General features: G+C 32.5%; 1 protein-coding gene across 1 annotated transcript; it reads right to left on the reverse strand.

The window, feature by feature from the left end:
* Positions 1-685: 685 nt before the first annotated feature.
* On the reverse strand, positions 686-11,639 carry LOC137820252 (V-type proton ATPase subunit a1). The gene is made up of 18 exons (XM_068624225.2): positions 11,234-11,639; positions 9,755-9,799; positions 8,925-9,044; positions 8,611-8,718; positions 8,198-8,311; positions 7,889-8,062; positions 7,584-7,721; positions 5,933-6,040; positions 5,690-5,797; positions 5,418-5,566; positions 4,592-4,745; positions 4,095-4,255; positions 3,341-3,547; positions 3,067-3,250; positions 2,894-2,977; positions 2,335-2,528; positions 2,186-2,245; positions 686-1,418 (listed from the first exon to the last, which is right to left on the reverse strand). The coding sequence occupies exons 1-18, from the start codon at positions 11,375-11,377 to the stop codon at positions 1,214-1,216; spliced, it is 2,457 nt and encodes an 818-aa protein (XP_068480326.1). The 5' UTR covers positions 11,378-11,639; the 3' UTR covers positions 686-1,213.
* Positions 11,640-13,240: the final 1,601 nt, after the last annotated feature.

Consider the following 13,240-nt stretch of genomic DNA (forward strand, 5'->3'; position numbering starts at 1 on the left):
CTTAAAAAAAAGTTATTCGAAATACGCTAATTTACGGACGCACGTATTTCAACCTACGAGATTCAAACATTTCTTTTAAATAACGTGTCCGTGAACACTCGTATAACACTTATCGGTGAAGTGTTCAATTCAAAAAATATTTGTTGGATTTTTGACAATTCTAACACGATTCTAATACAATTTTAAAAATGATAAATACAACAATTTTCTAAAAACTCAAATTTATTGTATAAATTTTCATTATAATTATAAAAATAAGAAAAAAATTCTTTTAAACCAATCATAAAAAACACCTTCATGCTCCTAAAAAAATCTGAAACAACATACTTGTGTATATAAATATTTATTATTAATTTATATGATAAATATTTATTATTTATTTATATAATTTATCATAGTTATAGTGCTGTGTTACATAGATTTCAATCTTTTACCTCAAATAAGCATAAATGATCCAAATGCTAGTTTTTTTAGTTTCGGTGTTTTTTATTTTTCTCTCTCCATAATGTAAAAGACTAAACTAATAACTAATTTTCAGAAATTAATATATGAATTACTCAGATAATACCAAACCGGACAAAACTGCGAATTAAAGTAATGAGTCAACCGTTTGCATATATTTTTTGAAAAAAAATAAAGCATGCTGAATAAAAAAATTAAACCTGTCGACTGGTACACATAAAAAAGATATTCGTAACATCACTTTATTTTATTACCTGAGAAGTGCACAGATACCAAACCAGATCACAAAGATGGTTCTATAACTTGTGATTAATGATTAATCATTACAAAAAAAATCAGAGTAAATGCCTACATGACTGCATCCTAGGAAGCCAGAGCTATATTATGTGTGTATGTGTAACCCCAAATAACCAATAGATAAACTATGATGGATTTCTTTTTACAAAATTAGTCTAATCATTCCCTTCCCTAATCTCTTCCCATTTTCCTACTCTAAGAAAGAAAAAGAAAAATTAGAAAGTGAATATTCTGTTACAGATGCCGTCTCCCATTACTGTTGGTCTAAATCTGTCACACCAGCATAGCCATGGGAAAATGAGCCAGAATATTGTTGCTGGGTCAAATTATCAAGCAAATCCAGCAGTTATAGCCACTAAATTGGATCCCACAATTTGTCATTGTGTTCCTTCTTCTACTTTTGTATATATCCTTTGCACATATTTGCCAACAGTCCAAGACAGACAAGAATGGATCAATTTTCATCCTCTGTTAAGGAAGCAAAGGAAAAAGGCCTGAACTTGCATCCATCACCATGGTAAAATTTATTCTGAAATTCCACCCAGTGAAGACGCAAGGCGTGAAGAAAAGCACTGAGACTCTCCATCATTAATAGTATAAAGGCAGTTGCAAAGGAAAAGACAGCTAGCCCCACTAACCGAACGACAAGATTGTCATACCTGTTATAATTGCAACCAGCGATGACATCAACTATTAAATATTAAAAACTGATACTAAAAATGATAAATGCCAAAGGGAATGCAAACAAGCACATGTTATATCTTCACAACTCCTAATCAGAGGCTCATCAGAAGTTACACTAATTTAAATTTGCAAGTGGCTCGTGCAAAATACATTGAAGGCTAAACTGGTTTAATTAAGATAAATTTGTCAGCCATATTCACATGATCTGTTCAAAATTACTCTGCACCATTAAAATACCTTACTGACTTATCCCCTTATTAAAAAGTTTCTAACTGTCAGCAAAAATGTTGCCATTCCATACCATGATCTCAATCTAGGAATAATATTTAAAATCTGTAAAGGTTACTTGCAAGCTATCAAGAAAATACATCAAAACTAATGTTTGCTATTGCCATCATAGATCAAACATAAAACAGTACTTCAAAATAAATAAAAAAATGAAACAATTTTTTGATAAATATAAATGATCCTATTTATTGCAGGCACCCTTCCTCTGTGTTCACACAAAAAAAAATATCACCTCTTCCTAATGTTGTATCTAGAGTTTTCTCTGCTCAAAGATAAAGTTCGGTTTTGTGGACTATGAAAACCTCCCTTTATTTGCTTTTCATGATAACCATTCAGACAACTTTAATTATAAATTATATTGTTTTCAGTAACAGGATGCACATTGGTTGGGGAGGGGGATCGAAAATAATAAAGGAAATAGTATGTCATACTAAATATTATGAATCAAACTCACCCCCAAGCAAGTAACAGGACTTTCTCATAAAAAACAGTAGAAAGTTCTGAGTGAGCCAAGCTGCATCGTGGTAAAAAATATCAACCAAGGATTAATATTTTTTATAAAATAAGGACCCAAGACAATGAGTCAATCATAGCTGACCAAACCTTAATGCCCAAAGTCGTAGATATGAGGCCGTATTTGAAACTGAACCTAGAACAAACTCAATGGAATGAATCATTTGGTGAACGAAGACCTCTGTGAAATTGAAGTCATCGTCATGTTGCCTGGCAGAACCTGGTTCCAACTCTAGATCAACCTCAGAGGTATGTAGCACACCGTAAGTGCGTCCTTGAAATCTCTAGATTATCATAAACATAAAAGATTAATAATCTTCATAAACTCCTGGAACTTCTTTAATAAGTAGCTGCCAACAGAAGTAAAGGACGGGCAACTGTATAGCTAAAAATTGTCTGTATAGCCATCAGAGGATTAAGTGATTTGAAACTTGCATATTTTAGTCTATAGAAAAATGATCGTATGATGGACCTCATCAGAGAGAATTAAATTGACAACATGAGCAAAAATTTAGTCAAAAGGGGAAAATCAAACCAACAAGGATATGTATATAATCTAAAAATATTCACACGTAAACAAAAAAATTGGTAAACAACGTTCTCAAATTTCAAGAAATAAAATCACACACATGGGATGCGAAAGGGGCACCTCATTATGAAGCTTCTTTAGCATAAAGGGTTTCGGAAAGAGCATCCACGGCACTGCAATTACAGACAAAAGCAACAACAGAACCTGCATATCATGAACAATAACTCAGAATGAGGTAAAATAGGAAAAAGAACAATTATTAAGCAGCAAAGAAGCAAAGAAATGAATCATACTTGAAGTGGCCTTTGGCCCCAAAACAATTGATTATCACCAAGATTCTCAAAAGGGCTTAAAAACATGTATATCATTACATGATAAAGATCTGCCTGAGAGCCAGTGCACCACTTAACAATGATGAGAAGGGAAAGATACCCAAATAAACAATTAAGGAAAATCATCTGTGGCACAAACTGGTACCTAAAAACATCACGAAGAGCAAGTTACAGCATTATACTCAAAGGAAAGCAAAACATAACTGCCGGAAGAAGTTAAAAGAAAAGTGAGAACCTTATATCCAGTAAGCTGCCAAAGAAATGAGCATTGAAATAACTTAATATAATTCCCAAGTTCATGTGCACCACACCAAACAGAATGGACATCTTCATCTTGAGAGAGTTTAGAAAAGGCAGTTCTGAACGACTTCCCCGCCAGCTGGGATCCACACCAAATGGATATGGTTCTCGATATTTTACTAAGCCAGTAGTATGTGCATCCCTGCGGTGGAGATTGATAAAAAAAAATACACATCACGTAAAAGCCTGCTTAAAAACATCTTTGCAATATTTTGCAAGCTCTGACAATATAAATTTTTGAAGGAGAATGGAGTAACCAGGAGCATAAATGAAGAGGGCAATTGTGGAAGTGGATATCAATCAAATTATTCCCAGTGATGCAAATTTGAAGGAAACAATTTTAAGTAAAATATGTGAATCAATTTAAGAACTTGATTTTTCAATTGAAGAGTCACAATATCAGTCATGATGTAGATTTGAAGATAACATCTTAGAACTAGGATGTAAGTTGTGGTACATGACTTTTAAGTAGCAGAAAGATTTGAACCAACATTTGTAAATTAGCAAAAATAGAATCTTTGTAATCAAGTTGTCATTACCAGGAATTGAATGGCTGATTGTATGTTTCAATTTTTTTTTTAAAAAGGCAACCTAAAACACCAGCAACTAATGCATTGTGCATCCACATTATGGCACCCAAAAAAAGAGAAAGAATTGAAACCGGCATAAGTGTGCGAAATAAAAGATACCTGCATGTATTATCCCGGCATTTGTAAGCAGAGGCACCAAATATGTGATAAGGAACAGAGAAGAATTCATTGTATATTAACCCACAATAAATAGAAAATAGTGACATCAAAAGTAGCACATAGCGCCCACCAAATAGCATCTCCATAAAGCTTCCAAGTCGCTGGCAGTAATCAAATGGAAGAACTGTTACGCACTTTAACTCCAATAGCAAGATCAGAACAAAAAGTAAAGGAAATTGTGCAATTCTATTGCACTTGTATGCAGTACAATAGCATTATTGCCATACTGCATTTCAAGATAATCACAGTAACTATAAAAAAGTTACTTAATTATTGTTGTGTCAATCAACTAAATCTTAGAAGACACTGGATACTCAACTCTGAATATCAATATGATGATCCTACTATAATCAAATTGAAAAGATTATTGATCAAATTTTTGCATAATCCTCCCATTTTGCCACTTTATTTATATGCCAAAGTTAGAATCATATTACCTGGGTGCTAAGCTTGTTCTCACGTGCTATAAGAACCAATGCTCCCAGCAACAGGCAAATTCCATGACCCCAATCGCCAAACATCACCGCGAAAAGAAAAGGGAATATAATAGTTGTATAAACTGCTGGATTTGCTTCTTGATATCTTGCAACACTGTCCAGTACAAGGAATCATTAGGACTAGGAGTCTTTTCAGTTTTATATTATTTATTTAGACTAATATAAACTCTGGCTAGAATAAGGAGGCACGATTGACCCAACAAACTCACGTTAGGATAGACTCTAAATGACTCTGATACTATCTTAAGAAGTAAACTTTAAGTCTAACTCAATCTTACAAGACCGACTTGTAAGGTGAGGTTTGCACCCACTTATATACTATAAATTGGCTTTATCTCTAGTCGATGTGAAATCTCCAACACATACCCCTTATGCAGAGGCTGCCAACTTATACATGAGACTAGATATTTATGCGTGGTCCGATAATGACCCGATAGACCCAACAAACTCTCGTTATGATAAATTCTAAATATCTTTGATATCCTCTTAAAAATAAAGAAAATAAATATAGGATTAATATCTCTTGTATAAAATACACACATATGGTTGTTTATTTATAGATAGAAAAAATAACAGGATAACATAACAGGAATAATAGAAACTATGAGCTAAGCCCATTACATTAAACATACATTAATAAGACATTCATTGATCTATTTACATGACCTAGCACATCGCCAGCATTTCTTACTTCGAAGAAGGTAATCTCATTCAATCCATTAACATATTGTGTTGCCACAATAAACATATTAAATATTAGGCTTACCCATATGCATCAACAATTTCCTGATATGGACCTGTGAAACTGTTGGTCCTAAAATATGTAGGTGGTGATTCCAGTGCATCCATTGAATGAAATATTATGCCAACCTCAGAATTGCTGTCAAAAGTTGCACGTTGCAGTGCCTCCTGAATCTGGAAAATTGAAAGATGCAATCTCTTTAATAGATAATATAAAGAAAAGATGTTTTCAACTCCTCAAAAGTCAAAGGGTGAAGGAATTAGTGAGGATCCAACAAAATTGAGGGAGGGGGATACCTGTGTTTTTGCAAATACTGGGCACCAGCCCTCTCCAACAAGACATTTTTTGGTGACATCAAAATTTAACATATTCAGTGTATCATACACAGACTTCTCTCTTTTTACCTAACACAAGATGATAAGAATGAGAGTTGTTGGTTCATAATAAATGTCCATCCCTTGCAAAGGCTGATAAGGTATTAGAAATGCCTTACAGATACGTCACAAGGAACAAGACTGTATTTAGAAGCTAATTCTTACCATGTCCATCCATATTGTTAAAGGGCCTCCTACAGAAGCTAGAGCCTTGTTCCGATGCCTAATTCCAGCTTCCAGAGTTGCCTCTAAGTCAGCAAGACGTGCTGAAACCTGTAACCATAAACTATATTTTCTATTAGAATCATACAATCTCCATTATAATATCTAAAAAAATATCCTTGGTAACTATTGCATCTGATAATAGTTTAGAATATGATTTGAAAACCAAACACTTAAATACTCCATCCTACTACTTGATGTGAGACCTTATGCGTCCTATAATACCCAGGTCCCTATCAGAATATCTTGTATATCTCTTATATATTGATTCTTTATTCAATTAAACTAAGGAATCTAGCATTCATCTTAATATTTGTTACTGCTTTCTCTATCACAATATTAAATTCAGATTATTCAACCTCCTTTTTCACCTTTCCTTTTTTACCCTATCTAAAAACCTAATAATCTAAATAAACTGAAGAAGTAGCATCACCAACCATAACACTGTTCAGCTGCTGCATTTCCTTAAATATGGAGCTCCACTTTATTTCCAGGATTATTTTTTTCTTTCAACTTGTCATATCTCTTGCCATGTTCTACTGCTATCTCTTTATACACTTGACTATTTGTCTCTCTTGGTTTAAGTCCATCTTTATACACTTGTATCTTAAAGTCAGATATACTTAAGTTTGAAGAGTTAGAATATCTAAAAATATCATATTATCATATCTCAAACTAAATTGGAGTGTTCTACATATCACTTAAGAATGGTTTCCATACTTCTTATGTTTCATGATTTCTTTCCTTATTTAATTAGTATATGAAATCTAGTAATCATTAAATTTGGGTTACCGTTTTATCAAATAGTATCACATCAAATCCATCAACTTCACATTATTTAGTCTTTTTTCTCTTCTCTCTACACCTAAACCCAATAATTTGAACGGTTTCCAACTTCCCATTTTTCAGTCAACAATAATAACATGCAATTCTATAAAGCAACATTAAGAACCGGAAGGACAATTAAAGAGCACCAAAAGAAATCCTCTTGGATTGGGAAACAAGATAGATATTAGGATAAAGTTTGATATTTCTTCTTAGAAATTTGGCTTATGGGCTATCTTTATCCACAAAACCATTTTGCAAGGAGAAACTGCCCAAGCTTTATAAGAACTACATTAGTCATATCTCTAGTTTAATGTGAGACTTAAACACATCCCCTCATGCCCAACACTGTATATCAAAACCATGGACAAATATGGGTCACCCAATAACAACATTTCCCCATGCCTAGAAGTAAACATCTATTGTAGACTAACATGAGTGATATAATGGATCTAAGATGGACTCAAATACAATTTCAGAATTCGTAATTAGGGGTTAACTCACCACACAAAATTGGCTTATATGGTAAGATGGTAAGGAGTGTCCAAGCCTTATAATGACTACATTAGTTATAATACATGATATATTTGTAGCTGATTTGGGATCTGAACAATATTATAATATTGAATTTCAGACAATTTCCCCCCACAGAAACTGTAACAGAAAAAAGTTTTGCCTAGAAACTAGAGTACACCCGGCTCCTATGCTATGATACATTAGTATGAATAATTCAAAGAGGAAAAAATGTTCTTAATCTGGGCATACATACCTCTGATGTTATTTGCCTCTGCTTACTTATATCTTCAGGGACAGGGTAACAGTTTGCACCAAATGCATCACAAATTTTCAGGATCTTTATTCTTGCTTGCTCCCCAGAGAAGAACACAACAAAGACAGTTTTCTCAACCTGAAAATAAAAACAGGAATCGGTGGTCATCAGGAAGAGCAATAATAAATTATTAGGAAAATAAACAAACTGGGCAAGGGATTGGTGAAAGTAATAGCATGTTAAATACAGATTAACAAAACTACAGCCTAATGATCAATATTCTTTAAATTGATAAGGAAGATAACCATCTCAGTTGAAATAGGATCAATGATGTGTTCATCAGCTGGTGCCTGATTGAAAAGCATATTCCCTCTTGTAGCTCGAAACAACATCCTTTCAAATCTAAGAACCTTGGATTTACAAATTATCCCACTGATAAATCTTAAACCAGATTGATTTGATGGAGCAGGCGTAATTTCCTGTGAAATAAACCATTTATAACAGCTCACTTACATCACAAGACAAAATTGAAAAAGAAATAAGAAACTAGTAACAGAATTTACACTTTATAGAGTAGAAAAATATCAACAGTAATAAGAAATGTCACAAGGAACCTGTTCAAACAAAAATGGTGTCTCAACATAGTTTCCATGTGAGAAAACATTCTCCTCCAGTTCTCGCTCTTCTGGAACAACAGCACCACGGCTTGAAACAAGAAAACTACATGCCTAAAATATGTGCACAATATTATATATCTTAAAAAAATGAGACAGTATGTAGGAATTCGCTAATAAAAAAGAACAGAATTACATTCATAGTTAAAAGTAAAATATCATCTATATTTGACGCAATACATTATAATCAGAAGTATAATAGAAAAGAAGATCAATAAAAAATATCTCCAACAACTAATTCTGAGTTACATTCAAGCAGGAAAAACTATTGTAACCAAAAATAACAATGAGCGTATCAAAACTTCCAGTACTTTAAAAAGAGAATGTGCTTATAGAAATATCCATGAAAATACCTTTTCTAATACAATCTTGAACTCCAGGAGCTCATTATATGATTTCCGAAGTTTCTCACTGTTAGAGTTCATTTCAATTAGCTCATATTCATGCTCAGCAAGTTGTATCTGTTTAAAGAGAAATCCAACCAAACTCACAATGTCAGATTCAATAGTGATAAGTGATGACCGCCCATCTGAAGTTTTAAAATTGCAGACAACCAACTTAGATTTCATCATGCTATTGCTGGCAGCCAGACAACATGTATGTATCGATAACACCCTAGGACAATGATCACATATGACGGGGGAAAACCAGTGAAATAGAGAAGGACCTCTAAATCCTCCAGATGAATATCTGATTGCAAGACTGAAGGAGAAGACATTAGACCAGCTTTATTGATTTGATCCTTGAAGAATCGTAGTTTTCTTGACATTTCTGCACATCGCTTTACCTGTCAAGCAAAATGCAGTTAATATTGGTAAATAAAAAATATATATTTGGGGAATATTACCACAATCAGACCTTCTGAAGATAGATAAGAATATTCAAAGAATCTATGAAAAGCTAATATGTCTGTTGGAATATCTACAAATCTCATAATATCCTTTTAAATACCTTCAAGTATTTTAAAATATCATTGATGATCTCTTATGAGTTAGTTCCATATTTCATTATTTGTTTCCTTATTTAATAAGGATTATGGGTCAAGTATATAAAGGTTAGTAGTTTGTCTTTTGAGTCACATATCACATCAATATACATTGGACAACATATTCCGTATCCTAATCCCAATAATTTAAATAATGACAATATTTTATAAGCCAAATTCAGTTTAGTTCTAGAAAAATATAGGAAAAACAATAAAAAAAAATATATATATATATTTCCAAAAGTTTGAACCAGTTTCTTCCTTATTTTAATATGAAGTCTGGATATTTTGGAAATAAGAATCTGATCAACATGAAATAAACTATGTAATTAATAGAAATCGTTTCGTTTCTTTTCTAACTAGAAAATTGAGAACATAGCGTCATAATATCTGGTCCCATAGGAGAACCACATCAAAAAATTATACTAATGAATTATCACTCCAAAAGGTGACAAAATTAAGGGAATTCAAAATGCAACATGATTTCTAATAATTAGCGCAGTGTAGATTACCTGGTTAACAAATGTTCTCTGGAAGGGGCTTTTTTCAGCATTTAACTACGGATGAGAAAATAAAATCCATAAGAAATGCAATTATTAGTATCAGAAGAATTCTAAACCAGAAATTTTAGAATATATGGAAGCAAAGGAAAAAGTTAAAACAAACTTCGAAGATTTCCTAGCACGCACACACACACCTGAAAGTTGCCACCCAAAATATAATTTATAATAGGATACAGCAATACATATCATATTGCGAAGAAGATACATTATAGAAAATTTAATAACTTCACCACTTTTAGTTTGCCCCTGTGAAAATGTATGGGAAAATAGACCATAATTGAACATTAATATCAAAGTTTTCACATATTCATGAGTACTCAGATCATATCCACCAGGAGTCTAGACCTGAAAGAGCAAAAATTATCTACACATACAGAGATTAATTTTTACTCATAAGATCACACATAAAGAAACATCTTCTAAGGAGAGCCCTCTTTTACAAAAAAAAAAAAACAAACTTAAATCTATAGTAATCATGAATAATTTTAAACAATATGGTTCTCTATAACACAAGGGTAAGCCTCGGTGCAACAGTAAGATTTAAGCCTGTGACTTGGAGATCACGGGATCAGCCTCTCAGTTTATGATCTGCCTGCATCTACCCTGAACCCTATTAGGTGAGAGCCTCGTGCACTAGATCACTCTTTTATAGTTATCTAACACTACTAGGGGCATAGTGAACCATTCATCAGTGTCATTTTGTCCTTGATTACCATACAATTCACCATTAACAACAGTGGCGGCATACATGGTCATACAATATAAAAAAAAAAGTAAAAAGAAAACCACATAATCAAGTTTCTAAAATTAGCCTTCTGAACCTAAATTTATATGCAGCACAGAACAATGCAAGACAGTGAATAGAGAAAAAAAATCTCATTTGGAAGGAAGAACTCAAAAGAAACCACCATCCTCACCAATACAAGACAAGCACTGGAAAAGTTGAAGTCCCGCGCCTAAACTATTTTCCATTACTTACGTAACTCAATTTATCCTTAGAGGAGCTCGATCCTACATGTCTAAATTTTAAACACAAAATTAAACACAATCAACAATGCAACCGAACTTTTCATCAACTAATCCCTAAAACCATAATTTGATTTGATAAAATACAAAATCTACACTACAATGTTAAATCGTATTTCGTTTAAACTATTCGTGCGAAGTATCTAAAGCCATATCAACCACACAACAAACAAAAAGAGAACAAAGCGTTCAAACAAATCCGCGCACTAGCACCAAATTTCTAAACTGAATACACGAATTCAAATCCAAACAATGCCGCGCGTTAACCGTTTCTTGACAGAAACGCCAAACCTTCACGCATTCGACTGGAACAACGCCACAAACACCAAAACTAACGCAGAGAAAAACGAGAAAAATGGAATTGAAAGAAATGAACGAAGGTTGGATCTGAGAGAGAGTTACGTCTCGGAATTGGATAAGGCCGAGTTCGCCTAAATAGGTGATGGCGCGGTGCGAGGACTCTGCGGGGATGATGAGCTGAACGAAGGTCATCTTCTCCGAGCGCATCAGATCCATTGGCGGCAAGTTTTCTATGAACCGATTCATTTTCCCGGGAATGGAAGTTCGGCTCTGGATCTGAGAAAACCGTTATGTTGTGCGTTTGGGGCTTTGTTTGTTTGAATTTGAAGCGTGCTGTTTCGGTTAGTTAGACCGAACCACTCTGCTTCAGTTTCCCTTTCGCAACTGCCATTGCATTAGAAATGGAAAATTCACATTATTCCCACTGAATCTGATTCTCGAAAATAAAAACATCGCTGTTGGGTTGTAATTCCCATGTCTAAGTTCAAGTGCCTTTTTTGTGTGTTACACATAAAGAAAGAGAGAGAGAGAGAGAGCGAGAGAGTGCACGTGCTTTTTTTTATCCTCATGATGACAAGTGTTTATTTTACTTAATTACAAGTGTTTATTCTGTGATATAATAAAAAAATATTGGGAATTTAATTGAACTATATTAATAATATGGCCTTTTTTTAAGAGCTATCATTGTCGTACATAGTTATAGTTATATTCAATGTTGTAATAATTAGTTTAAAATTTTTTATCTAAAAGAATTTTTAATTAATGAATAGAGTTATATACATGTAAATAACAAACTATACAATGAATATAAAATTATTGTAACTTTTTTTTTTTGTATTTTATGTGTTTTCAAAATAATTACGTTGTATTTGGAAGAATTAAGTATATATAAATGTATTTTTAACATGCATATGGTTTTTGTTATTATATGGATTTTAGTCTAGTCTTTTCATATTTTTGTACTTCTTTTAATAATATATTTTTTATGATGACAGATGATTGTTGTTGTTTGAAGTATTAGCTTAACTAAGATGTCAAGTTGCATATTATGTCTAACATAAAAGCTTTAATAAAAAATGTATTTTTAACATGCAAAAGTAAATATTTTTTTTTCTATTTAGTACAAGAATGGTAAAAAAAATTATTTACGATTTCTGGTAAGTCGTATTTCATTAGCACGACTTTGTTTTGAATAAGTCATGTTTGTGACACAACTTCAATTTAAATTTGGATGTACACCAAAATCATATTATGATAAGATAATATTCACATGACTTTCATTAAAAAAATTATTAGGTTAATGAAAGTCGTGCATAGATAACACCATTCTAACATAAACATAAATCAACAGAAATTGTACATGACTTTAATTATTTAAATTTACACTGAAATCATGCAAGGATAACACATTTTCAACTTCCTATTAATTTGTTGGTTATCATGAGACTGCAAATGGTGCAAAAACCAAAGTTGGTACATGCAAATGCAATGCAACGATATTTAATAAAAGAAAAAATAACAAAAAAAAAAGTGGTCTCACATGCACAAAACTATACATAAAGCAAGGATATAAATGCATAGAAGGTGCAAATGGTAAGTCAATGTGAACAGCCAACTTATAGGCATATATTTATTCATACTCAATAGTTTTAATCATAGATTATTAGACTATAATAATAACTAAATTCATCGTTTTAATTAATTTTCATATAATTTAGTTTATTTGGGTCTTAAATATTATTTTTTTTAATTTTGTGTTTTTAAAAATAAATGATCTGAAGGAAGTGTCTACCTTTGTGAATGAGTCAAATATGCAAAAGTTCAAATTGTTATTTGAACCAAAAGAGTAAACAAATCCCGAGGAGAAGAAGGAGAAAATAAAATTTACAATATCTCATAAATAGATATAGAAGCAAATTTTATACAAAATATAAAGAATTTTAAAAAATTGGAAACTGAGGAACGGTTAACAAAATCTAAACTATAATATTTTTACAAGATCTTTAAAGCAGAAAAACTTATAAAATGACACGAGCTTCAAGAAAAGGAGAATTTCATAGAGTTTTCTTAATTTCTTTTCTTCAACTGAAATCGTTCATGGTCCCAACG

This window comes from Phaseolus vulgaris, chromosome 11 (genome assembly GCF_051622355.1).
Source record: "Phaseolus vulgaris cultivar YP4 chromosome 11, ASM5162235v1, whole genome shotgun sequence".
Taxonomy (NCBI): Eukaryota; Viridiplantae; Streptophyta; class Magnoliopsida; order Fabales; family Fabaceae; genus Phaseolus; species Phaseolus vulgaris.

What these genes read in the sequence shown, in the direction of transcription:
- LOC137820252 (XM_068624225.2), bottom strand. Translation starts at nt 11,377, where the DNA reads ATGAATCGGTTCATAGAAAACTTGCCGCCAATGGATCTGATGCGCTCG. An exon ending in AGAGGCAAATAACATCAGAG is followed by an intron (nt 6,041 to 7,583) that starts GTATGTATGCCC and finishes TTATGGTTACAG; the next exon opens with GTTTCAGCACGTCTTGCTGA. An exon ending in GGCAGCTTACTGGATATAAG is followed by an intron (nt 3,251 to 3,340) that starts GTTCTCACTTTT and finishes TGATGTTTTTAG; the next exon opens with GTACCAGTTTGTGCCACAGA.